The sequence below is a fragment of the Eublepharis macularius genome, chromosome 18 (genome assembly GCF_028583425.1).
Source record: "Eublepharis macularius isolate TG4126 chromosome 18, MPM_Emac_v1.0, whole genome shotgun sequence".
NCBI lineage: Eukaryota > Metazoa > Chordata > Lepidosauria > Squamata > Eublepharidae > Eublepharis > Eublepharis macularius.
Window position 1 is genome coordinate 10,256,497 of NC_072807.1, and position 24,898 is coordinate 10,281,394.

General features: G+C 45.4%; 2 protein-coding genes across 5 annotated transcripts in view; one reads left to right on the top strand and one right to left on the bottom strand.

The window, feature by feature from the left end:
* The window catches only part of STXBP5L (syntaxin binding protein 5L), a 100,040-nt gene extending 89,643 nt beyond the window's left edge, over positions 1 to 10,397 (top strand). For all 4 annotated transcript variants that reach the window (XM_055002687.1, XM_055002689.1, XM_055002688.1 and 1 more), the window contains 4 exons: positions 145 to 310; positions 3,630 to 3,741; positions 6,623 to 6,843; positions 9,907 to 10,397. In XM_055002687.1, coding sequence (XP_054858662.1) covers positions 145 to 310; positions 3,630 to 3,741; positions 6,623 to 6,843; positions 9,907 to 9,948 — 541 coding nt within the window. In that variant the 3' untranslated portion in view covers positions 9,949 to 10,397. The remainder of the gene's footprint in view (positions 1 to 144; positions 311 to 3,629; positions 3,742 to 6,622; positions 6,844 to 9,906) is intronic.
* A 5,720-nt stretch (positions 10,398 to 16,117) lies between these two features.
* POLQ (DNA polymerase theta) overlaps positions 16,118 to 24,898 on the bottom strand; it is a 70,878-nt gene continuing 62,097 nt past the window's right edge. Inside the window, exons 27-30 of the mRNA XM_055002111.1 lie at positions 23,384 to 23,508; positions 21,178 to 21,331; positions 18,362 to 18,477; positions 16,118 to 17,186 (exon numbers count right to left, since the gene is read on the bottom strand). Of these exons, the coding sequence (XP_054858086.1) occupies positions 17,073 to 17,186; positions 18,362 to 18,477; positions 21,178 to 21,331; positions 23,384 to 23,508 (509 nt within the window). The 3' untranslated portion in view covers positions 16,118 to 17,072. The remainder of the gene's footprint in view (positions 17,187 to 18,361; positions 18,478 to 21,177; positions 21,332 to 23,383; positions 23,509 to 24,898) is intronic.

Genomic DNA, 24,898 nt, shown 5'->3' on the forward strand with positions numbered 1-24,898 from the left:
GAATATGGCACCTTTTGAAATCTTCCATGTAGGATTGCAGATGGGATAACATGAAATCTGGCCAAAGAAAAGGCTCTGCGCTGTTGTGGAATTTGCAGGGAATGGAGATTCAGTAATCTTAGCTTTAATATCTCTCTCCTGCAGTTTACCCAGTCTCCGCCCATTGCTAGATGTGAATTATTTGCCTGTAATGGACATGAGGGTTGCCCGGACCTTTTGTTTTACCAACGAGGGGCAGGCGTTGTATCTCAGTTCTCCCACAGAAATCCAGCGACTTACCTTCAGCCAAGAGATGTGTGACAATCTGCAGGTAAGTAATATCTTCACAAGTTACAGAGTACACCGGCTGAGGCGGGAGCCGCCTCGGGGGCCCTGTGAGACAGTCACACATGACTTGAGGGTTCTCAGGTCCCATGTGTGCGGTGCCTGATCCAGATTGCAACTGTATGGTGATTGGAGAATGGGTTTTACTCCCCACCACCGAATTGTCTGGCCTGAAATGATGCCAAGGGAAGCTGTTCGTCCTGTTGAGGTGTACATGAGGGTTTCTCTGCCCAACGGACCTGACAGAGCATCCCTGAAACCTCTGCAATGTAGCAAAATGGTGCCAGGCTGGAGCCTCTTTCCCACGCTCGCCACAGTCATGATCCAAATTAGGCACTGCATGCACTGGAGTTGAGATGAACCTGCAAATTATGTGTGACCTAACCTGTGTACTCTTTAATGTGTGCGTAGTAACAGTTATTGGCCATTTCCGCACGTGCTTCTAGGCACTGCCCACCCACGGAACTCTGGTGGTTTCCCCCCAGGGTTCCCCATGTCTCAGTTTGCAAAACATTTGCAGGCTGTTTTCCTATCTTTTTTTTGGCATTTTTTCTGGGACTGCACTTTCCCTGGTCTTTTCTTTTGCTGCGGGTTGACGGAGCGCTTTTTCTGCGTTCTTGGGCATGTGAATGGTTAAAGCACTCTGAGGAATCCTACGATCACAGCCCAGCACCTCCCCTGAAGCTCTCAGCATGTGAGTGCACATGTGCAGAGTGAAAAAAAGTTGAAAGGGTGGCAGGTGATGATGATGAAAGTGTCCAACCGCTCTTCCCAAACCGCTTTTCTATGAACTGTGGAAGCCGTCCTGCGACCTCAAAGCGCAAGGCAAGCGCTTTGGGGGACTGTGTGTGGAGGCTGAGTTTTCCGAGCAATTCAGCAAAACACACACAATAAGCAGGAAAATGGTGGGAATGACCGGCTGTGTGGAAATGGCCGTTGTGAGCCACTGAACCACTGGAGATGGCGGATTGTTTGGGGAATAAAAGAACCAAACTGAAGTTTTCATCTGAAGAATACCTGGAAATGTGATCTAAAATTACTGGCGATTCTGTTCTGAGCATGCAGCCATTCCCACCTCCCCAGCTGCTTCTCTGCTGCTACACATTTTGAAGAAAGGTCAGACGTGGTTAGTTGCTTTCTTTCAGAGAAGCGGGTCACTATTAGGAATCCTAATAAGTTTGCAAGGGAGTGCACAATTCCCCAGGAACAGAGTTTGGAAAATCACTTCCACGAACACATACACACACACACATTCCCTACTTTTTGGTGCACATGGAAGAATCAGAGTAGCCTTCACTGAGAGGAGGGTTGGGAAACCACCAAGTAAGGAGTATGTGTGTGTGGAAAGGTCAGATTCGACCCTGGGCTGCTTGACAGTTGTTTGGCTCTGTGGTATGATGATTTAATGGGTAACCATCAAAGAATTCACTGTCCACAAATGCAAAGAGTTCAGTAGCACCTTTAAGACTAACCAACTTTATTGTAGCATAAGCTTTCGAGAATTTAGCGTATAGTTAAATTTAGCATATAGTTTCCCAATTTAGCGTATAGTTTCCCAATAACGGATAGAAGGCTAATTGGTCTGAACTCAGAGGGGTTAAGATGACAACCCTTCTTATAAATGGGGACAATAATCGCATCGGTCCAGGCAGCTAGCATCTGGCCAGTCTTATTTACCATAATGAAGAGAGAAGCAAGCAGAGGGGCCCACCAGTCTGGATCAGCTTTCAGCACCTCTGGGATTATCGCATCTGGACCAGGAGCTTTACCTGATTTGAGCTGATCTATAAGAGTTGTTATTTCCTCTGGAGTGACAGGAGGCCACTCTGGGAGACCATCCAGGGGAGAATAAACCAGTTGCATTCCATTAGGGGGATCTTCATAGAATAGGTCCGAAAAATACTGAAACCATGTATCAGGGGAAATGGCTGATATATAAGGGATCTCAGAGCGAATAGCACCATTGATTATAGCCCAGAATTGCCTGGAATCATTCAGGGTAATGGCGCATAAGAGTTGTTCCCATTGTTTGTTAATAAAGGTCAGCCTCTTAATCCTTGTAACCTGGTGTAAATGATTTTCAGGTATCTGATACTCCTCTGGCAAGCAGTTTAGCTGCAGAATCACGAAAATTACGGTAAATAGTATGTAGATGGGCTTTTATATTCCTGCATTTCCCATCAAACCATACGGCCGTCTGAGAACTCGCTACTTGCTTTGGTACAGCCCTTCTGGAATCCTGTTTTAAGGATTCTGTAATGAAATTTAATAAGTTCCCATAGATTTGTGTCACCTCTAAGGGATCAGAAGAATTTATTAATGCAGATTTAAGGTCTAAACTAATGTTTGATTTCAGTACCTCCAGAGTCTTGTGTCCAAGATCCGGAGATCGTGGAATCCTAGACAGAAATTCCACATCCTGAGTCAGAGCTGATGAGGAATTCCCCTTAATGTCAAAGACATCGGGGGTAAATGATCACTGAGAATCTGATCTCCAACGGTAAAGGCAGAGACATGTGACCTAAAAGAAGGGGAGACTAAAATATAGTCAATGACACTGCAGCCCCTTGTAGAAATATATGTGTACTCGTATGATTTGTCAAAACCTGTCAGAACATTCAGCCAGATTTTGCAGAATTGGATGCAAAACTCTGCTAGCTTCAAGCCTGCTGGATTTGACCAAGTGTCCTTAGAGCATCTCTTTGGGGGAGTAAATAAAAACAACAAGGCATCCTGATCAAGACCCAAATTACTAAAAAGAGATGGAATATTTTTACCAACTCTTGCATTAAAATCTCCAGCTAAGATTATTTCTACACAGGGGAATTCTTGTTCTAGCTGTTCAAGATAGGCAGACATGGCTAATTCCTCTGGATCACTGTCCACAAATGCTACATTATGTCTCCATATATGTGTGGCGGTGTCCCACCAGGGCCGTTTCCAGACGGCTTACCTGCCTCCGGAACGTCGCGCCATGTTGCGGGGAAAACGCGAAATATCGCGTTTTCTCGTGCGAGTTTTGCGCGACGTCATGTGACGTCGCGCAAAACTTGCATGAGAAAATGCGATATTTCGTTTTCCCTGCACTGTACTGAGGGACTCTCTCTCCTCAGGGTTACATACCAGTCCGGAGGCAGTGCTGAACATGGAAGCACCAGGCCAGCGTATGAAAGAAATTGGTGGGGGAACTTGAGAAAGAACAGAATGAAGTTTGTTTTGTTTGAAGAAAGTTTATCTATCTGTCTTCATTCTAGTGTATTCCTTGCCTTACACGGTAGGTTTTGTTTTTCTTTCTTTTTGGCTAGGACATGCTGGGGGTGTTGTTCACCCCTGTGGAAAACCCCGAGGCTCAGTACAGAGGCTTTTTGAAGGGACTGTTTGGTGGAACTGGAGGAACACTTGATAGAGAAGAACTCTGTGAGTGACGATTAACAAGCGCATTGAATCAGAAAGAGGTGGTGGTGGGCGGGAGAAATTGGTGTTGATGGAGAGATTCATTTGCAAGACGGAAGAAAGGAAAATGCTGTTCCGGACAGCAGTCCTTCTTTGAAGATCTTCCCACTCTCTTTTCTCCCTAAGTGGCACTAGCAAGAAAATGGAAAACATGATTCAAATAATTAACAAAAAGATCCCTTGTTTACCACTGCTAATTTAAAGTTTCATTCCTTGGCCATGCTCCCCCAGCATAGAAATACAGCATGACCCGTGTCTGTGTCTGTGTGGGCGGGTGTCCCCTGTTGTTTTGTGAATTTGTTTGGTTATTGTGTCTACACCACCATGAGTGGGGAAGGTAGAAGTTGGATATTTATCAACTGGGTATTTTGTTAATGTGTATTTGTATTTTTGAGCTCATTAAACTCATGTGTAGGATTCCCATGGTGCTGAATAATATTCAAATGGTGTGTGGGCGGCATGGTAGGAGGAGAGGGGGTGCAGATCAATGCAGGCTGAGACATGACTGGGCTCTGTCTGGGTATAATCGCCGTCCCACCCAAAGACCTGTGAGTGGGGTGATGTCTACCTCCCTCCACTTTGACCTTGATGTTATTAAATGGCAGCTCAAGGATAAATCAAAATAGCTTTGCTTCATTATTTGATCAGAGACAAACTTATCAACCTGGCATGTTTGACTGAAACATGGGTGGATCATACCTGTGTTTCTGTATTAGCAGAGTTAATACAACCCAAGTATGCATTCCTTCATCAAATCCAAATAGGGAGGCGGGGCACTGCACAGAAGACACAACGCTGAAAACAGGGTTGCACCTATCTGTAATTGTTTTTCTTCAAGTGTTCTTCTGTGCAGGCCAATGATGAAAAATAAGTTAGGAGAGGACGAGAGGATGGTTGGTGGGAAACCAATTATGCTAAATCAGACAGAACATGCCATAGTGTTCATTTGAAAAATTGTCAAGTATCTGGGGCAGTGGTGAAAGGTGCTTTCTCTCTCCTACTAAGGATGGACACATGGATATATCTGGTCTGAATATATACACAGAAATTGCCTTATTGGTATTTCCGGGTATATTTAGGTAACGGGTTTCCGAGGAATACTGGTATCCAGATCCTTTATATTTCCAAAAATTATTTGGGAATATCCAGGGCTGGCATTTTAAGGATCCCAGCCTTGCTCCCCCTCCCCCAGGTTTCCTGGGCAACAGATAGGCGGCTCATGGCTGATGCAAGTCTCTCCCGGCTCAGGGACAAGAAGTTGTAGGTGCCATGAATTTTGCCTGGCCCCAGACTATGGCTTCCTGAGAGCATGAAACTTGGCCTGGGCTTGGGACAGTGGCTTGCTGATGGCATGGGTTTTGCCTGCCCCTGAGATTGTGGCAAACAGACAGTGTGAATCTTGCCTGGTCCCTGGATGGCAGCTGGAAGAGAGCACGAGCCAGGGGTAGGACTCGGCAGAGCTGCGGGACTGGTTGGCTCCTTTCCCTCCTCTACTTCCTTTGTGCGGGTGGGGCCTTTTTCCAGGGCCATTTTTGCCTCCCAGTCCACGCCCTTGTGAGTTGGATGGCTTGTGGCACCTTGTATAGAGGTCCATAGAATAGGATCTCTTGGTCCAAGTTGCTTGGAACTTGGAGGGGAGGGACCTTCAGTGGACAGACAGCTCTAGCTCCCATTCAGTTTTGGTGTTATTTGGTTGAAAAACAGCCATTCCTCCCCACCCCCATTACATAGAAACCTAGAGCTGGAAGGGGTCCAAGGGGCCATCTAGTCCAACCCCTGCACAATGCTGGAGATTCACAGCTGTCTCCCCCAGTCACTTCCCCTAGTGACCCCAGATGAAGGCATATTCTCATAGTGAATAACAGAACCTAAATCATTCTGGAATCCTGGAAAAATCTGATCTCGAATCTTGAAATGGTACCGAGGGACCCAAATATTACTGAATACCCAAAACATACCATTTCCCCATCAGTGGAATTAAGTCTAACACAATTGTTCAAGATGGTTCTTGACCTGTTATCCCTAGATCTGATTCCCTTAGTTTAAAAGCCGTGAGGCTTTTGTTGCTAGGTTCCTGGCCGAGAAAGTTTTTCTGATCCAGTCAGACTTGAGAGAAACCTTTGCCAGAGGTCTCAGAAGCACTTGCTTGCCATAGCTGTGTTGCTTTGGTTTGTTTTGATCCAAGGGGCCTTGGACTCAAAGATAAGATAAAATGATCTTTCATTAACTAACTGAAATAAATCCACATGCCCAGGGCTTTTTTTCTGGGAAAAGAGGTGGTGGAACTCAGTGATGAAACTCAGGACTGCACAATGATGTTACTTTGGGTCAGCTGGAACAAGGGGGGAGTTTTTTAAAGTTTAATTTACCCTCGGCGAAAATGGTCACATGGCTGGTGGCCCCGCCCTCTGATCTCCAGACAGAGAGGAGATTAGATTCTCAATCTCAACTCCCCTCTGTCTGGAGATCAGGGGCCGGGACCACTGGCCATGTGACCATTTTCAAGAGGTGCCGGAACTCCGTTCCACCACGTTCCTGCTGAAAAAAAGCCCTGCACATGCCACTGGGGTGGAATTGGGGGCACTGGTTAGGCGGGATCAGGAATGAGGGTTCCCTGACGCTGGTAACAAGATCATCTGACAATCTGAGCAAAGCCTTTCAGAGGAGGAGGAGAGGATACAAAATTACTGGCTATATGGAATAACTGTCTGGATGGGAAATTCACCTGGAAATGCCTCTCTCCCTTCCGAAAATTGGGTCGGTATCTGAATTGCTGACCTGGCATTGGTGGGATTTCAGGGAGGAAGAGGGGTGACTCTCACTGCACCTTGGGCTTCATTTCCAGTTGGTGAGGCCACAGCAGGGAAAGCGTCTCGGAGTCTTGCTCAGCACATCCCTGGGTCCGGTGGAGTGGAGGGTGTGAAAGGAGCGGCAGGAAGTGCCATTGGAGAGCTGGCACGCGCACGCATCGCCCTTGATGAGAGGGGACAGAAGCTGGGAGAACTCGATGAAAAAACAGCCAGGATGATGGCGAGTGCAGAATCCCTGTCCAAACACGCACACGAGGTTAGTGTCGGTCCTGCACAAAGAATGAGGCAGTTCTGGAAACTGGGTTTTGCTCGGAGAGCAGTGTGTGTTTTCTCCTTTGTTCTTCTGCCTGTATTTGCACTGTGCCCCTGGGCTTATTCAAGAGCTTGTTCCGGCATATGTGAATTTGAAAAGAACCAAAGTAGGATCTGGGATGGGGGTTAATCGGGGCTTTTTTTCTGGGAAAAGAGGTGGTGGAACTCAGTGGGTTGCCAGCACAGGGGCAACTCTTGGTGGGAGGTGGTGGCCCTGGTACCACATGCGCGCACGCCAAGTGAGCAAAGTGTGTGCACGCTCCTAGGACCAACGACGTCACTTGGGTCAGCTGGAATAAGAGGGGAGTTTTTAAAAGTTTAAATCGCCCTCGGCAAAATGGTCACATGGCTGGTGGCCCCGCCCCCTGATCTCCAGACAGAGGGGAGTTGAGATTGCCCTCCTCGCCGCTCAGCGGCGCAGCGGGCAATCTCAACTCCCCTCTGCCTGGAGATCAGGGGGCGGGGCCACCAGTCACGTGACCATTTTCAAGAGGTTCTGGAACTCCGTTCCACCGCGTTCCGGCTGAAAAAAAGCCCTGGGCTTAATGAATGTCTCCCTCAGGGATGGACTTTTCTGGGGGTGGGGAATGCCACCCCCATCTGGGCTGGGCTGGACCAATGGCAGAAGGACAACACCTGGCCTCTCTGAACCTTACAGGGCCAGGGTCGGCCAGGGGCAGTACAGGCAGGGTACCTCTCCCTCCCTCCTTCGGGTGAGTGGGGCAGGGGTTCTTTTCTAGGACCCATTTCCCCCTGTTAGTCTGCCCCTGATCCTTCTCACAGATTTCCTTCTGGAGATAACCAGTTCTTTTCCCAAAAGCCTTCAAGGGCATCTGAATGAATACTCTCCCCAAAGATGGCCACTTGGGGCAAGTTTTTTTAATCCCTGCTGTTGTTTTTACTGTTTTTTACTATGGCTGCTTTTAATGGTTTCAGAGGTGACCTTGGGTCAGTCACAGCTCTTTCAGAGCTCTCACAGCCCCACCCACCTCACAGGGTGATTGTCGTGGGGATAATAATAACATACTTTGTAAACCGCTCTGAGTGGGCGTTGTTGTGAAGGGTGGTATATAAATCAAATGTTGTTGTTGTTGTTGTTGTTGTTATTATAAAGGCCTTCTTAGCCTGGGACCCCCGTACCTAAGGGGCTGTCCCTCTGGATATGTACCTGTGTTTGCCAGACAGTCCCTTGGGATTGTCAGGCCTATACTAACTGGCATGGGGTCTTCCAGCGTCACCTTCCCTCTGTGAAGGAGTTGATGAAATCCCTCACCCTTGCTAGTCATCAGAAAAACCTGTTCCTTAAGAGAGCATTTTGTAAGAAGCCGCCCTTCTCTTGCTCCTGAGCTCCTGGAGAAAAACTGGAATGAGGGCATGTTAGAGCAGCAGCAGATTCTTCCGCTGTCACTGCAGCTGGAGCTTCACCAACACGGCGGCTTTCTCCAGAGCAGCTCCCCGGGGGCAGGACACCCAGGGAGAAAGTAGCAGCTGCCCGCCCCCAAACGATCATTGAGAGCAGGCTTGTGGCTGGAGGAATGATTTGCAAAAGCTGCTGCTGCAGCCAGCTTTCTCTGGCTCTTCAGGCAGCAATTCTAACAGAGAGGGGAAGGACACTGAGACTTCAGTTCCCAGGAAAACTTGTGAAAACGATCAAGTGTTGTCCACGTGAAAAAAGTCAGTTATAGCTTGGCTCTTAGAAGGGTGTAACTGAGTTTAGGATCATACTGTGAATATTGCAGGCCTAGAAGAGCAAATATTCTTCATCAGCAGGTCAGTAGACAGGCAACTTGACTGCTAGCCAATTAGATAGTTTATTGCTGTCAGCTTCTAAGAAGGGGCTGATGTCAGAACATTTGATTTGTCCGCATGGAAATGTTCATATGAATAACAGTGCCTTCCGGTAGCTGGAGAAACAAGGGAACTTTGGCCATGAAATAACATTTAAATGCAGTTGATTACAGCCTTTTTTAATTAAAAGTTTTATATAATTAAAAACAAACCTAAGAAAACTACAATTGCACACTTCCTAATAAAACAAATAAAAACAAAAACAACCAATCAACATACAAAAACACATAATACAGGAAAAGAAAATCGCAAAAACAATCTAAACTAAAAGGTTTCCAATTTTCTCCAAAACAAATATTCATATCATGTCAAATCTACGCTTTCTTTAAGTAATGATGAACAGCTCTTTCTTCTAATGTCAAAATCCCTTAATCCAGAAATCATCAAATTGCTGTTATCTATTTCGTATAAATAGTCTATGAAGGGTTTCCATTAATCAACAGACAAACTTAATTGACTTTTTTCTAATCAGTGGAGTAAGCTTTGCCATCTCAGCCAGTTCCATCAAGTTGATTACATCCTTGAACCCCATGCATCCTTTCCCATTTACTTATTCTTGTTATTATTTATTTTATCTTATTTCATCCCATTTTTATTTATATTTATAGCCCGCCTTTCTCACTGAGGCTCAAGGCGGATAACACAGTGTAAGTTAACATGATCAATGGCTGGGACAGTCAGTAAACAACACAATAGGGTGTGGATTGCACAAGTTTGAAAACAAGTAGAAATCCAATACCGAGCTGAAGCAATGCTGAAAAAGACACACAAGCAATTTAACTCAACATTATGAAACAACACAGGAACTACCTAGTAGGCGCATACTTGCAGCAACAGACAGTATACTCTACAGTCACTAACCCTTTACCAAACCATTTTTCTGAACCATTTCCTTACAGCTCAGCTGTATTTTGTATATATGTGTATACCCACACACGTATCTACACACTGTTTATTTTGCTTTGGCTTATGGTACAAATGGTAATAAAAAATAATACATGATGAACATATTCTTAATGTCTTATTATTGTAGTTACAATAGGGAAGGCTCCTGTTGTTGGAAAGTGCCTCTGCTCACGGAATGGATTCAACCCAATGTTCTACTTTAGCAGTTCTGTACCACTAAATGATTTTATTTTCTACTTGCTCCATCCCGCAGGTGATGCTGAAATACAAGGACAAGAAATGGTATCAGTTTTAGATTTTCAGCTATGAAGCCGTATCTCAGTTTACTGAGAAGAGGAATCGAATGAATGAACCTGATTCTCCAAACTCAACCGCTGAGCAGAGCGGTTTTTGCTCCTTAGCCGCCTTTTTCTCTTTTGCCGTGCCACAAGATCAAGGGAGGTGAACATTTCCTGAGTCCCAGCTGTGTGGGGGTCTTTGCAGTCAGATCAACATTTAGGGAGTCTTTTTCCAACTGAACCATCCTTTCAACAGGTAATATTTCAGCAGTTCTGGGTACGAACTGCGGGAAAGGCTGTGGCTGGTTGAAAATATCCTGTACAAACCAGATTGTTAATGCATTTAAACCAAAATAAAACTGTGCATGACTAATTGACTTCTTATACAGCAAAGACAAAAAGCAAAGCATGTTGTGATCGAAGAAAAAGAGATTTCTAAGTTTCACAAATAAATAGTTAAACAACAGAACCTTTGTTTTTAAACCAACTAAACACAAGGTGGGTACATTTCAAGCATGTTGCTCTCAACAGAAGATGACCAGCACTGCATTTCTCTCCTATAAGACATTCCTTTTCTGTGGACAATCTTAGTTTGAAAACACTCTTGCATTTCATTAGTAGAAGAATAAAGTGACATGAAACTTCTGTGGCCAAAGTATGGTGCTTTCTTTATGCAAAGTCTCCTGAGACGGAGGGTCGAAAGACTAAGGCAGCACCCAGTAGGTGTCAAAGAGAAGGTCCTCCAAGGTCAGTCATGGGGCCCGTTTCCAGCAGCCAGGGGTTGGGATTTGGAAAACGGCAGGACAAATGTCTGTGGAGTTGCTTGCTCCTGAGGTTGACTTGTGTATGCAAGTTTGTGAAGGTAAAGTTAGCCCCGCACCCCAGTGTTCATTCTTGGGTGCCTCTCCCAGCCCCTGGGGCAGTTAAAAACAGGCCAAGTGCTTCAAGTCACAAAGCCCTACACAATCTGAATATGGAAAGATGAAAGAACACAACTATCAGGCAAGTACTTCAGGTAATAAAAATGTACTAAATGCACCCGAGGTAAACTAGGATCGCCCATGTGAGCCTGAACTCATTAGATCTCAGAAGATAAGCAGGGTCGGCCTTGGTTAGTAATTGGATGGGAGACCTCCAAAGATGACCAGAGTTGCAGAGGCAGGCAATGGGAAGACACCTCTGTTAGTCTCTTGCCCTGAAAACCCCGCCAGGGGTTGCTATAAGTCAGCTATGACTTGGGGGCACTCTCCACCACCATCTTAATCAAGTCAAGTACTAATTGTTATCAATACTAATTCAATTAATTGTTTCTAATAAAATTAGTGTTTTTTTGCATGTATGGTACATATGGCCAGACTTAGTTACACTTGTGCCAGATCTAGCACTCATAACAAATAAATATGACACCCCTCTAATTTTTGCTAGCACTGTGCGAATCTCAGCAGAAGTCCAGTCTGTTTTCCTTTTAAATGTTACTTTTGGAAAATGTATCTAGCAAGCAACTTGGAATACTGACGTGTAGGGAAAAAAAGAGGTACATGCTTGCAGTGCATGTAGCAAGTAATCTCACAGTTAATCACCAAGCATGATACCTACCTTGGGAGGCTGTCGTCTCAAAAGAGATGGATGTCCTTTCCATCACTCAGTAATTATTCCCCGTGGGATGTGCACTAAATGCTTTAGGCAAGCGAGGGGAGAAATACTTCCTTCTTTCCTGATAGAAATCTCTGCTCTAGCTTCGGTTGGCTGCTGCTCGTAGTTGTATGCTTTACTGACTCCTCTGACTCACTGGCTTCTACTTCTCACATCTTTCTCTGTAAGAGTTGAGACTGTCACTGGCTGTGTTCAGCTAGGCTTCGTTGGGTTCTTGGACCAGTTACACCTCTGCCTATTGGCCTCACATGTGATCCTTAGAAGCAGAACCGCATTGAGAGGTGGAGTTTGTGCCCGCCTTGACGAGTTGGCAATCCACCCCTGTGCCTCTTGCTACCTGGGGATGTGTGGAAGTGGACTGGTGGATCCACTCTGCTGGAACTGTGCTTTCATGACCAACACCCTGTAGTGTCACATATGAACATCTGCCCATGGAAGGTTCAGCAGTGCATCTGCTTATTTTCTATGCCCATCAAGAAGATCTCCCTGGGAAGTTACTCACTTGGAACAGTCCTCAGGCATGTGGCCACATCTTGACCATGTCCACGATCAGATCATTGGCCGAGGCATTCCTGTTGTGGCTTTCATCAGTGCTAATTTGAATGGAACAGTGGAATAGGCTGCCTAGGGATGTGGTGGGTTCCCCATCATTGGCAGTCTTCAAGGATTGGCTGGACAAATACTTGTCAGGGATGCTTTAGGCTGTTCCTGCATTGGGCAGGGGGCTGGACTAGATGGTCTGTAAGACCTCTTCACACTCTATGGTTCTAGGTATTTTTTATTGGTAAGCAGATTCCCTTGCTTCTATTATTAGTCAACAATTCCTTGGGTTAGGGTTGCCAACTCCAGGTTGTGAAATTTCTGGCGAATTAGAGGTGGAGCCTGGGAAGGGCAGGGTTTGAGAAGGGGAGGGAACTAATCAGCATATAATGCCTTAGAGCCCTCCCTCCAGTGTAGCTGTTTTCTTCAGGGGAACTGATCTTTGTTGTTGGATATCAGTTGTAATTCAGGAATATCTCTAAACCACACTAGGTATTGGCAATGCTGTCTCAGATTGATTCTGCCTTGTGTCCCAGACTGGTTTATTTCTGGCAATAAAAAGAAATTTGATAATGCAATTCACACAACATAAAACTGTATTCCTCTGCGTTATAAGTACGTCAGCTTCTCCCAAAAGAAAATCTTCATTGCCTTTCTATGGAAATAGCTCAACCATGCTGCTGCACAATACAAAAATAAGATTAGAAAAGCTTTAAGGTTTTCAAAAGGAACCTGATGTCTGCCAAAAAGCATTTTACATTGTTTTCTAACTTCTGTTTTTATGCTTTTGAAGAGCAAACTGACACTCTTTTGCAGCATAAAATAAACAATCCAAGTCCAAACGAGATGTTTGTGTACCAAGACCTCTTGATTTTTAAACTACTTTTAGTTTCAGAGTTCACAGAACAGTGAAACATTAAATAGGAAGTCATTATTTTTGTTATAAAATGTTTTAAATAAAAAATAATTTTAACAAATTGGCAAAAAATAATGTTGGTTCTCCAGAGGTTAATTGTAAAGGGTTTTATTGTTTTTATGTGCAAATGAGTGCTTTGCAGCATTTTTTTTAAAAAAGAAAAATAATTGCTTTGGTAGGATTACAGAAATAACACCTCTGGCAGAACTCTGCATGTTGACATGAGTTCTGCTACAGTAATTATTTCTGATGAAGCAAGGATTTTGTTGGCGACAGTGATGTATGTAGGGTTAGCTAATAAGTAATATTAATACATCATAGATGTTGGTCCAGGTGGACATCAGATAGTAAACGTTTCAAATACTGAACAAACAAGCTGTAAAGTTGTGTCAAACTTCTTCAGATACCAGGTGTTTAAATGGATGATTCTGATTGCACAGAATTATCAGGAGCACATCTTTTCCAATTTTGGAAAAAAGACAAATGCTCTTAATCGTACCTTTTGACAATTTAAGCTCCACTATATATTCATTTGAAATGTGATGCTGGAGGAGAGTTTTGCAGATACCATGAACAGCCAAAAAGACAAATAAGTGGGTTCTAGATCACATCAAGCCCAAATTCTCCCTAGAAGCTAAAATGACAAAACTGAGGCTATCATACTTTGGTCAAATCATGAGAAGACAAGATTCTCTGGAAAAGTCAATAATGCTAGGAAAAATAGAAGGCAGTAGGAAAAGAGGAAGACCTAAAACGAGATGGCTTGACTCAATAAAAGAAGCCACGTCCTCCAGTTTGCAGGATCTGAGCAAGTCTGTTAATGATAGGACGTTTGGAGGTCTTTCATTCATAGGTTGCCATAGGTTGGAGGTGGCTTGACAGCACGTAACACACAACACATATTCAGCAAGGGATTTGACCCTTAGAGTCCTCTATGGAAAACTCTTCCTTCCAGGGCAAACACCACCTATGGTCAAAGGTTCAAGCTGTGTTGCTTGGATTGCCTTGAGGGGTGCAGAAAGATTGGGGCATGGCTGGGAAATTCTCCACCTGATGCAGGCCTGCTAAATTTCACTTTTCTGAGAGTCTTCCACCTTTTTTAATGCAAGGAATTGAGCCATGTGGAGGGGGGAGATCAGCTGATGAAAGCATCTCAACCTCAGGTAGAGACTGGAAGAGAAAAAAACTTCATGGAAGAGGCAGGCCAGTGTTTCCGTACAGAAGATGGTTTCCCCCATTTTGTTTCTTGGCTGCTTCAGTACCTGAAAGCAAGACTATTGGCCATAAACATAATAAGACCCCCCCCAATGCAGTTTAGACAGAAGCGTCATCAGATTATCAAGAATTAATAGGCCATTGGATCATTGTTTACTTACAGTTGGGGGCGGTATGCAGAACTGTATATGTGGGAAAACCAGAGCTTGTTTTCAGGGGGAACGCAGGGGAACGGAGTTCCGGCACCTCTTGAAAATGGTCACATGGCCAGTGGCCCTGCCCCCTGATCTCCAGACAGAGGGGAGTTTAGAGTGCCCTCCATGCCGCTTGGTGGCGCGGAGGGCAATCTCAACTCCCCTCTGTCTGGAGATCAGGGGGCGGGGCCACCAGCCATGTGACCCTTTTCTCCGAGGGAAACCCACTGAGTTCCACCACCTCTTTTCCCGGGAAAAAAAGCCCTGGGGAAAACAATTGGGAAACCTCACCCCCAGCATTTAGGGCTGCCAGTTTTCAAGCTGGTCCCACTAGCTGTCCCTTTTGATCCACAAGGAGCGACCAGGCGATGTTTAATTTAATGCCATGAAAAGCTTCAGCTATCCGTCACCATGCAGCCAGCCTCTGTCCAAGGGCAGGGCTTTTTGGGTACCCCAGGTGAGCTGGTGACTTGTTGTCCTGGATCTTGGCTACAGCAGATTGGTGTTATTGCCTTAAGCAATGTGGTTCAGGACTAGGAGAACCAGCAGCACATCCAAGGGTAAGAGGGGAGTATTTTTTACCTCTCCTGCCTGCATGAGAGTTGGTAGGGAGGGGGGAACGCAGGATAAGGGAAATGAGCAAATCCATGCCCACTTCTCCTCCCACTCCCATTCTGGCTGTTAGGGATCTGAATGCTTTTGCTTAGTCTTTGGAGTGGAGAACTTGGGTAGGACCAAAGAGTGTTACCCCCCCCTCGAAATTAATCTCCCCCTCTCAAGGATTCTTGTAGGCTAATAGAGGCTTGATGGAATGTTATTTACCAGGCGATGTTATTTACCTCCATGCCATGAAAAGCCTATAATGATTCCTACACATTAAATCAGGAGGCTGGACTTTGGCTGCTGTGACTGCGGAGAGTGTAACTGGGAGTCAGGAGGTTGTTTGTAAGACTAAAACATTTGGGGATCAATGCTGTAGTTCTCCAGTTAATGTGTTTTTGGAAATGATCAGCCCGGAGCCAGGAATAGCAGCTGAAGCGTTCTCATCTGAACACCAAGCTAACACTCTTTATTAAAAGAGGACATTTTTCCCAAGTTGTTGGCAATCCTGTATATATGTTATATGACACCTCCCCCCCCCCACACACAGAGGTTTTATGGAGTGTTCCCCATCTTTAGTATTAGGACAACTTATTGTTACACCTGCCGAAGATTCTAGTAGCACTAATAATTAAGCACACGTTATTAACAACACCCTTGTGTACTGCGTTATGAAGACTGTTTAAACAGTTGTCCAACATAGTTATGCCATGAAGTTGTCATTACATTGTGTGTAGATAACGGCAGCATTCAGTGAAGTTTGATCTTTTCAAGGCTCTTTGGTGGGTCACCTGAGATCCATGAAGCTTAAAGCAGCAGACCATTTGTTTACTGGAAACTTGAGGAAAAAAATCCCAGAAGTGAAATATGGCACCTGCGTTTTTTGCAGGCAAAGTTTGCTGTTAAAACCATGGAGGTGTAGGATGTTACTGAAGCTGCTCGAGTGTAGTTTGGGGTAGAGGCCAATGTATTCAACTTAGATGAAGTTAAACTTTCAAATTTATATTATTTTCTGCTCTATAAGGCGACATTATGCTCATTTCTCAAAAAGACTCAAGAGAAGGAAAGTGATATACAAATGTGTTTATTATTTATACTGTGGAAAAATTCATATCCATCTTATACAGCAGATAACTTATTTCATTATTTTAAAAACTAGCTGGAAACCTGCACCACAGCCAGAATCACAGAACATATCACGCAGGATTTGCCATCTGGACAATGAGATGGGAATTTCCCTTATGTAAAATGCATTTATTTGCTTTGCTTGAAGAATCTTCCGGCACAACAATGCAATAAATAGATTGTTTACCACAAGCACCTATTCTACTCTTTAGACCGGAGGCCTCCAACACTAAGTTCTGTATAAAATGTAGTAATTCACAGAATCATTTCTAGAGCTCTTGTGCATATGGGATACGATGTGTAGAGGTTGTACCACCAAAAAAAGTTGTATGTATGTATACCTGATTCCAGGGAACTTTCTGTCACCAAAAAGATGGAAGGATCTGGAATTTTGGCGCATTACGCCTACGCCTGTCACGTATCATACACGCTATTGTGAGCTTGGTGAAGGGACTTACAGAAGACAGGCATCGGAACTGGCCCGATCTCACAAATGAGGGTTTTACAGTGACAAAAAAGAGAGAGGATGCAGAGTAAGGCTGCATCTAAAAAAGAAGGCAATAGTTTTTTTTTTAAAGTGCTCAGAGTGATATTTTTGAAATTTAACAAACAGTGTATTTGTAAGGCTTTAAAATATTGCTGGCTCTTAATATTTTAATAAGATTTATTTAAATGCTTTGCTTTTCGCAGTTTGTCATAATTAGAATTAAAAACTCTTCCAAGATGTGCAGCATGACTTATTATGTCCCTGGGTAAATTCATTTAGAGTTCAAGATACATCTGAAACGTCCACTGTAGAGCTGCCATTAAACAGACGAGCACCCAGTTGGGCAGGCAGGCAAAGTTGTTTCCCAGATGAGTCGGGAGACCACAATGCAGCTCAGGCTTCCGTCTGTGTTCATAATTCGAACTCTTGCAAACCCCCCCAGCTTGGCCCAACTTTGACTTTAACGGAGAGCTTCACCAGGAGTTTCACAGCATTTTCCATTTCATGCTTAATGATCTGTGCCACCTGCAAAATGACAATTGAAGGATCAGTGTCAGGACACAACAACACCTAAGCACGGATCCTATACCTTTGCTCCACGCACGCGTCTCTCTAGATGCTGGCGAGGCAGTCCTCTGCTAAGGAACGGGCTTCCTCTTGCGCTAGGACTTTGAAACACAATGAAATGGAACAAAGGGAAGTCACTAGCGCAAGATGAAGTGAGCTCTGCACTTGGACTCCTCCCCAGTGCCTGATGAGAAGCAAGAAGATTCAAACCCGACAGCCAAACAGTTCAGTTCCCCTGAGCAGATACACTGAATTTTCTAGAGACTGCATATTTAGAAAGGCCTCTGAAGTGGGCCCAGAAGCCATTCCCACAGAAGAGGTAGGTGCCCAGTTGATCACAAGCAACATCTAAAAATGTCATACATCCTTCTAGTAGAGATTCCAGGAGCACATTTAAGACTAACTTTATTGTAGCATAAGCTTTCGAGAACTGCAGCTTTTTGTCAGACACATGTTGAAGAGAGCTGCATCTGACGAAGAGAGCTGTGGTTCTCGAAAGCTTATGTTTATGCTACAATAAAGTTGGCTAGTCTTAAAGGTGCTACCGGACTCTCTACTATTTTGCAACTACAGACGAATACAGCTAACTCCTCTGGATTTATAATACACCCTTCTGGGAGCCAAAAGCCAACACAAAGACACATGCTCAGCAATTCATTTTGCCACCTCTTTTCAATAAACTTATCTATTCCTACAGGTAAGTTTCTCACAGGTAACCAGCATGTTACCAAACAGCAAAGGCCAAGCCATTCTTCAGAACACTCATGGCTGCAAACTCAAGAGTGGCATTAAAGGGCAATGCTCATCACACGAGGCTGCTCTACCCTTTGTGGGGCCACTGGTCTGCCTGCTGTGGCTGGGGGAAGCTCTCCAGTGTACGTCAGAGAAAAGGCGTTCCCCACATCTGCTACCTGCGATCCTTTAACTAGAGATGCCAGAGACTGAACTGGGGCATGCAAAGCGCATGGTCTACCACTAAGCCACAGGGAGATATTATGGGTTAGGGGTCATCAGTCCACCCTTGTATGCAGACACACATTTACAGGCTTTGCCACAGCCAGCGATGGCAAGCACAGGGCACAACTACAATAGCTCCACTGCCATAGAGATTCAACAAAACTGAACCTCCTTGCCTGAATCACGCTGTCTTCTGCAACCTCATAGAGCAGTTCGTCATGGAGCTGTAGGATGAAGAAACCTCCGTGGCTCGGATGCAATATCTGCCGCTTTTCTGCCCATTCTGATTTTCCTAGATAGAATAAAACCCAAAGAACAGCTCTTTAAAAAGCAACATACAGAATGCCTATATTCTTTACAGGAATGTAAAAAAAAACAGAACAGTGTTATTGCATGACTAACACGACATTCTGCCCTGATCTGGATAGCCCAGGTCTCAGCAGCTAAGCAGGGTTGGGCCTTGGTTAGTAACCGGATGGGAGACCTCCAACAAAGACATGGGTTGCAGAGGCAGGCAATGGAAAACCATTGCTGTTAGTCTCTTCCCATGAAAAACCCACCAGGGGTTACCATAAGTCAGCTATGACTTGAGGGCATTCTCCACCACTAATACAACATTTGACAAAGAATCTGATTTCACAAACTTGTTTCCCTGAACGGGTCACACGAACACATGAAGCAGCTTTATAACATGTCAGAGACCATCTACCAAGGCCAGGCTGGTCTACTCTGACTCTCTGGGCTGTCAGGCAGAGGTCTTTCACATCAACTACTGCCTGGTCCTCCAAACCAGAAATGCTGCCAAGGATTGAACCACGGACTTTCTGCATGCAAAGCACAGGCTCTACAGCGGAGGGCCAACGTCTCTTTTAAAGGCTTGCAGGAGCCTGATTTGGCTGAGGATGGTAGGATGGATGCCTTTTTCCTGAGCCAAAATGTCCCCAGTACCATGCCCCTGCCAGAGCCCTTTTTAGGTGGGAAAAAAGTATGTGTGTGCGCCTTGGGGTAAAGGCTGGATTGGAGCCCACAGTGTTGTCCTGAGCCAAAAAGGGCTTTGGCAGGTTTTACAAGCAAAGTTTCCTGCAGCTTCTACGTGGCTGATTGAAAAGCAAGTTGGTTTGGCGGAACCCAGACCGGGCTCATTACAAAATGTACCATGAAGTTCAGTCCTGACCCTTAGCCCTTCCCCATCCTGACAATATGATCCTCCTGGGTAGTTTCTGTTTTTTCCCCAACAGAACCAACAAGTTTTCCTGAACTTCACCCCCTCCCACTAATACGTCTTAGTAGTCTTCAAATGCCATTCACGCTTACTAACAGGATGCACTGCTGGCTACTGTCTAGCTGGGCCAATGCGCCAACAGTGACCACAACTGGAATCCAGGCCGGTTAAACAGAACGCCAACCCAGGATCACTACAGAGTATGGACTGGTGGCTGGGATGGACATGTCACACCAGGGGCAGGGGCCACAGCTCAAGGGCCCGCTGTTCTGTTGTGCTTCCTATGAAAGGCCCAACAAACACAGCCATTCTGGAACTCAGTAGATAGCAGAGCAAACCACTGCTACACAGGCAAGGCGGGAGCCATTCAGGAGGGTTTCCCAGGCCAGATCTTCAAACTGTTTTGATACAAACTTGTTTCCTAAACTAATGGAAACTGGCCTATGTGTCAGTCCTAGCCGGGTGTCAGTCCCTGGCAGTTAGACTCCCAAGTCCCTCACAGCAAGCAGGCAGGTGCATTGGTCAAAGAAACTTTATTCAGATATCCGTACAGTTCAGGTGTTCACTCACAGGTAGAAGTTGACAGAGGTAATTAGTCAAACAATAGGACTACTGGTATAGAGAGAAGTTCTACGGCCCCCCTTTGCATTTAAGGCGCGAAAGCCTAAAAAGTTACATGGGAACAAAGAGCAGTTTAGTCTGAGATAAGGTACACAGTGGAATCTTCTCTCCTGTGAAACAGATACATTTCAGCGCCCAGCTGCCAGCTCTCAGCCAAGGCCACACAGAAATGAAAGTGCATACTTCTTAGAGATAAGGAAGAGCTTGCTAGCTCCTTTGGTAATTAAGATTAGTAGTTTGGACACTCTCAGGAGCCTCTTCCTAAAATGCATAAGGTACAGTATTTGACTTGACATAAAATGCAGTGCACAATGCAGAATACAACAGTGGCAGAAATGGCATCATTCTCAGTACAAAATGCAGAACACAGCGAGGGCACGTAACGTAACCACGGCATGGATGCAGGCCTACATGACACTAGGAAAAGCAACACAAGCTCACACCATGCAAACTAGAGATACTGAGGGTGGAGGGGGAGGGCAGATGAGGGCAGATGAGCTCTACTTCTCACCTCCCGAGGCAGATTTAAGGATTTCTGCCTTCTGAGTGTCTCTTGCTTGGTGGGGCACTATGATGACCTTCCCAGCAGTTTGGAGCAACTAGAGAAAAGGCTCCCCCAATTATATCCAGAGCCTTGGCAAGTGTCCTCTCTAACCCTTAATTTCTGTCCGGTTGGTACTTTCATGGGGCAGGCCACCTGGGCTACCTGGCCCATGCAGCCATTTCTGGGTTTGAGCTCAAGCCCATGCTGCTGATGCGGAGCAGAGTTTTCATGTTCTTCAGCCTTAACTTTTATCACTAAAACTGGATCCTCCCAATGATGATGAGACAGGGTCCCAAATGCAACAAAAGCTTTCCTTTCTAAAGTTCTTAGAGGTATGAGCGGTAGAACGTAAAAGAGGACTGGGCCCTAAAGAGTATTTTACAGGGATGGGACGGACTCCAAGACAGACCAACCAGCAACAGGGGAATCCACTGTCAGCCTGCCGCCTCCTGCTGTGGGAATAATGGGTTTGGAGCCAAGGACCCTTTCGTCAATTAGTGCATATTAGCGGCATGCAAGAGAGCACAAAGGGCCTGCATCTCCCATCTACCTGCATGCAGGTGTCTTGCTTGCTACCAAATACAAACTCATAGGAAAAAGCGTACCTGTCCGTTTCTTCTGGACTGAGCTCTCCAAATGTCCGTAAGATTTTACTGCCGAAGGTAAAGCTTCCAGCTGGGCCTGAATATTGACCGTGGCTGTTTTGACGATATCCGCTGCAGAACCCTGGACAACAGTGTTCACAGCCTGCCTCTCTGCCTGGGAATCATAAAAACTGCGTAAGAGAAACAGCAGAACTCTGATGCCAACAAGACAGTACAACCAGCTCCTTAACTATGTGTGCTTCTTTGGTTCCAGTAATTAGCAGAGGTGTGCGATCCAGGTCTGGAAACCAGGTTAAAAAAAAGATGGATTTTTGCTGATCTAGTTTTCCCGGATTGAATTAGAGAATCCCAGATCCAATCTGTGCCCCAGGTCAAGATCCCTGGATAAATTCGGGTTAATCTAGGTAAATATGGGAAACGCAGTTTCAGCCTCTTGGCTGGCTGTTTCCCTGGCATCTTCTGTGGTTTTTTTCCAAGGGAGAAGGAGGAGAGTGAGGCAGGGAGTGAGTGGCTAATCCAGGCAGGGGCTGTCCTTGTCTGCCTGGCTTCTGTACCTGACAATTGTTCAGTTGGGCCAAGTTGCAACAGGGCCTCGTGCATCAGTTTGCCTTTGGGAGCGTGCCAGTGGCTATTTTGCCTCTGTGTTTCTGCCAGAGGGCCAGCGTGGATGTTTTTCCACCATAGGAAACAACCGAGAGTGGCTGGGCACTTTCTTTAGGAGCCTATAGAATGGGGCCCTGGGTCCAATCTTCCTGAAACTTGGGGGGGTCTTTGGCAGACAGTCAGGAGTAGATTCCTTGAAAATCTGGTGGAGTTTGCTTGAAAAATATCACCCCTCCTTTGCTGGATAGTTTCCCCAATAGATAATAATGGCTGGATAAATCCAGTATTTTCTAATCTTGATTGATTGATTGATTGATTGATTGATTGATTGATTAGGCTTCTAACCTGCCCTCCCCGCAAGCGGGCTCAGAGCTGGTTACAGCAATAAAAATATGAAATTTACAACAAAACCATAGCATCTCCATAAAAACCATCCTCACAACCCATCCCTGCCCGTCATACACAGGGGATGGGAAGAAAGTGGGGGAACAGGTCATTCAGTTTGCATTCTAGCTCACATAGGGGGGCCAGATGAGCAGATGGCCCTCCTGACAAGAGGCCGACTGGGAGGCTTTCCGGATGACTACCAGGCTGGACTCAACCATAGGCCTGGCGGAACATCTCAGTCTTGCAGGCCCACTGAAAAGACAGAAGATCTTGGCGGGCCCGCGTATCCACCGATAAAGAGTTCCACCAGGTTTGAGCCAGGACCGAAAAGGCTCTGGCCGAGGGCAACCTAGCCTCCCTGAGGCCTGGGCCCACTATTAGATGTTTATCAGCTGATCTCAGCACTCTCTGGGGCATATACGGCGAGAGGCAGTCCCATTCTCTTTCCAGTTTTCAGGGATCCTGGATTTTTTGGGGATCCCTGAAATCTGGATTTCTTGGATTTTGTGTGCACACCCCTACTAATTAACACAAAGGCCACTGTCCTGAAATCAGGCCTTTCAGAAAAGTACCAATAATTAATTTTTAGAGGCTGCAATAGCGGACCCTTCTGAGAAGTGGCTGTGAAAGACAACCCGGGAGTGGCAAGCGTAGAGGATGAGGGAACTCTGCAACGACCCCATCCTGCTCCCGGACCACAATCCTGCTGAACGGGATTAGCCGCGAGAGCACAATAAGGCAAGAAGGCCTAATGGCTCCCAAGTTTTGTAGCCCTGTTAGAAAACAAGAACTTTTGGGGATTAACATTAAGGGCCACTCCACAGTCACAATACCGATTCCAGTGAGAATGCACGTGGGATTCCCGTGTGTCAGAATGTATAGTCATTCATAAAGCACATTAAAAACGAAGCACAATAAATTAAATGAATCCTGTCTGCAGGCGTGCAAGATAACGTGCTGCGGTTTTCCTTCTGCTGCCCACAGTGTGAAAAAGGCAGTTGAAAGCACCTTGGCCTTTGAAGGCCCGGACAGTACAAAGGGGGTCCAAAACACAGAAGAAGCAGAAGCCAGGGGCTAGAACTGCAAACGCAACATAGGACAGAAGGAGTACAGGCATTTAGCTACACGGTCAACACCACTGGGAGGGGGAAAAGGCACCGTGTTATTTAGCAATTTCCCCTCAACTAGATTTTGAACAAAACATTTGTCAGCGTACCTGAGCCTTCTTGAAAGGGTTTGGATCCCTAATCGCTGGCAGGTATCTTCGCCGTCCCACAATAGTCTGCACAAATCCGACCCGGTTGCACTTCTCCACCGTCTCTCTCAAGAACTTCGGAATTCCTATAAAGCCACCAAGTGGTCTTGGTTTGGTTCCTGCTTTTGCTACTAGTTCAAACATTCTTAATTACGTATCAGTGGCTCATACCTGACCACTCTAGTGCTCATTGAAGTCGGAAGCTTTCCTTCAGCCTGAGGAGTCTTTCTCTGATGGAAGTGGCTCAAAGAGGCTGGAGGAAGGCTTCCGTGACAGGTCACAAGAGACCATGGAAAGGGATGGCGTCTAAGTGGGAAGCTGTCTGGTGCTGCAGAAGTAGGGGAACATTCAATGAATGCCGTTTTAAAGTTGTGAATACCTGGCTCAATAGTGTAAGCACATCCGGATCACAAGGTATTTCAAAAGTATTCCATTTAGTTTGTACACAACTTCTTTGTTTCATCGAGAAGGTATTTCAAACGGAAAGGCCGTAAGGAAGATTTCATAGATCTTTACAAAACAGGGGTTTGCCCATCTGCCTGTTTTACCGCTTCCCACTAAAAGATATTTCCACTTGTTTCAAAATTTTACCATGCTGCCGTCTTATTTCTGCAGTCTGCACCTTTGCAGTGACATTTCTAAATACTTTCCTGCTGTATTTCCATTTTCTGGTTTTTTTTTAATGAGTATTTTCTTGGTAAAAAAATCTTTTCTCTTTTAATTACAAGCCAAATCAATTATTTCCTTTATAAGACTGGTGTCGCACTGTGGTAACTTTAGCTTCTCCTCCATAAAAGCCGAACTTGGTCCAACATTGCCAAGGGAGAAAGAAACAGGGGAATCTTTTGGGCTGATAGTTAGCGGGAAGTGGGAGTCTCTCCACACGATACTTCTTACACAAGGACGCTCCAGTTAATGAGGAGCTGGATCGCTCCTCAAAGGGTTTGTTAATTTCATCTGATTAACAAACCTTCTGAGGAGCATCTCTGCAGCTGTCTTTTTAAACTACCCTCCTGTAGAGAGGGGAAATTGACAGAACTTTCCATTCTGTCTTTTTAAACTACACATCCTGGCTAACACTGCGTCTCCCTTCGCTTGAGCGTCCTCATGTAAGAAGTATTGTGCAGAGAGATTCTGGGATAAGAAGCCAAAGAGCCATTTTCTTCTTTTTGTTGAAAATAAAGAGAAATATTAGAGAACTATGCCCCCTTCTGGACATTAGTGGTGACAGGAGATTAAAGTCTGTTGCCTTGGACTGGAGGAGTAAGGCTGAGAAGCTCTACCATACGGATCACTTGAGAGCACAGCATTTATTTGGGATATTGACAATTTTATTGCACACAGGGTGGGACCTACAAACCTCAAGCTGAAGAGGCCCATGGAAGTGAATCTTCCTTTGCTCTTCTCATTCCACAGAGGCTCTCCGCAACCCACCCAAACCTGGACTTTGCTCGGGTGTGTGTGTGTGAGAAGTCC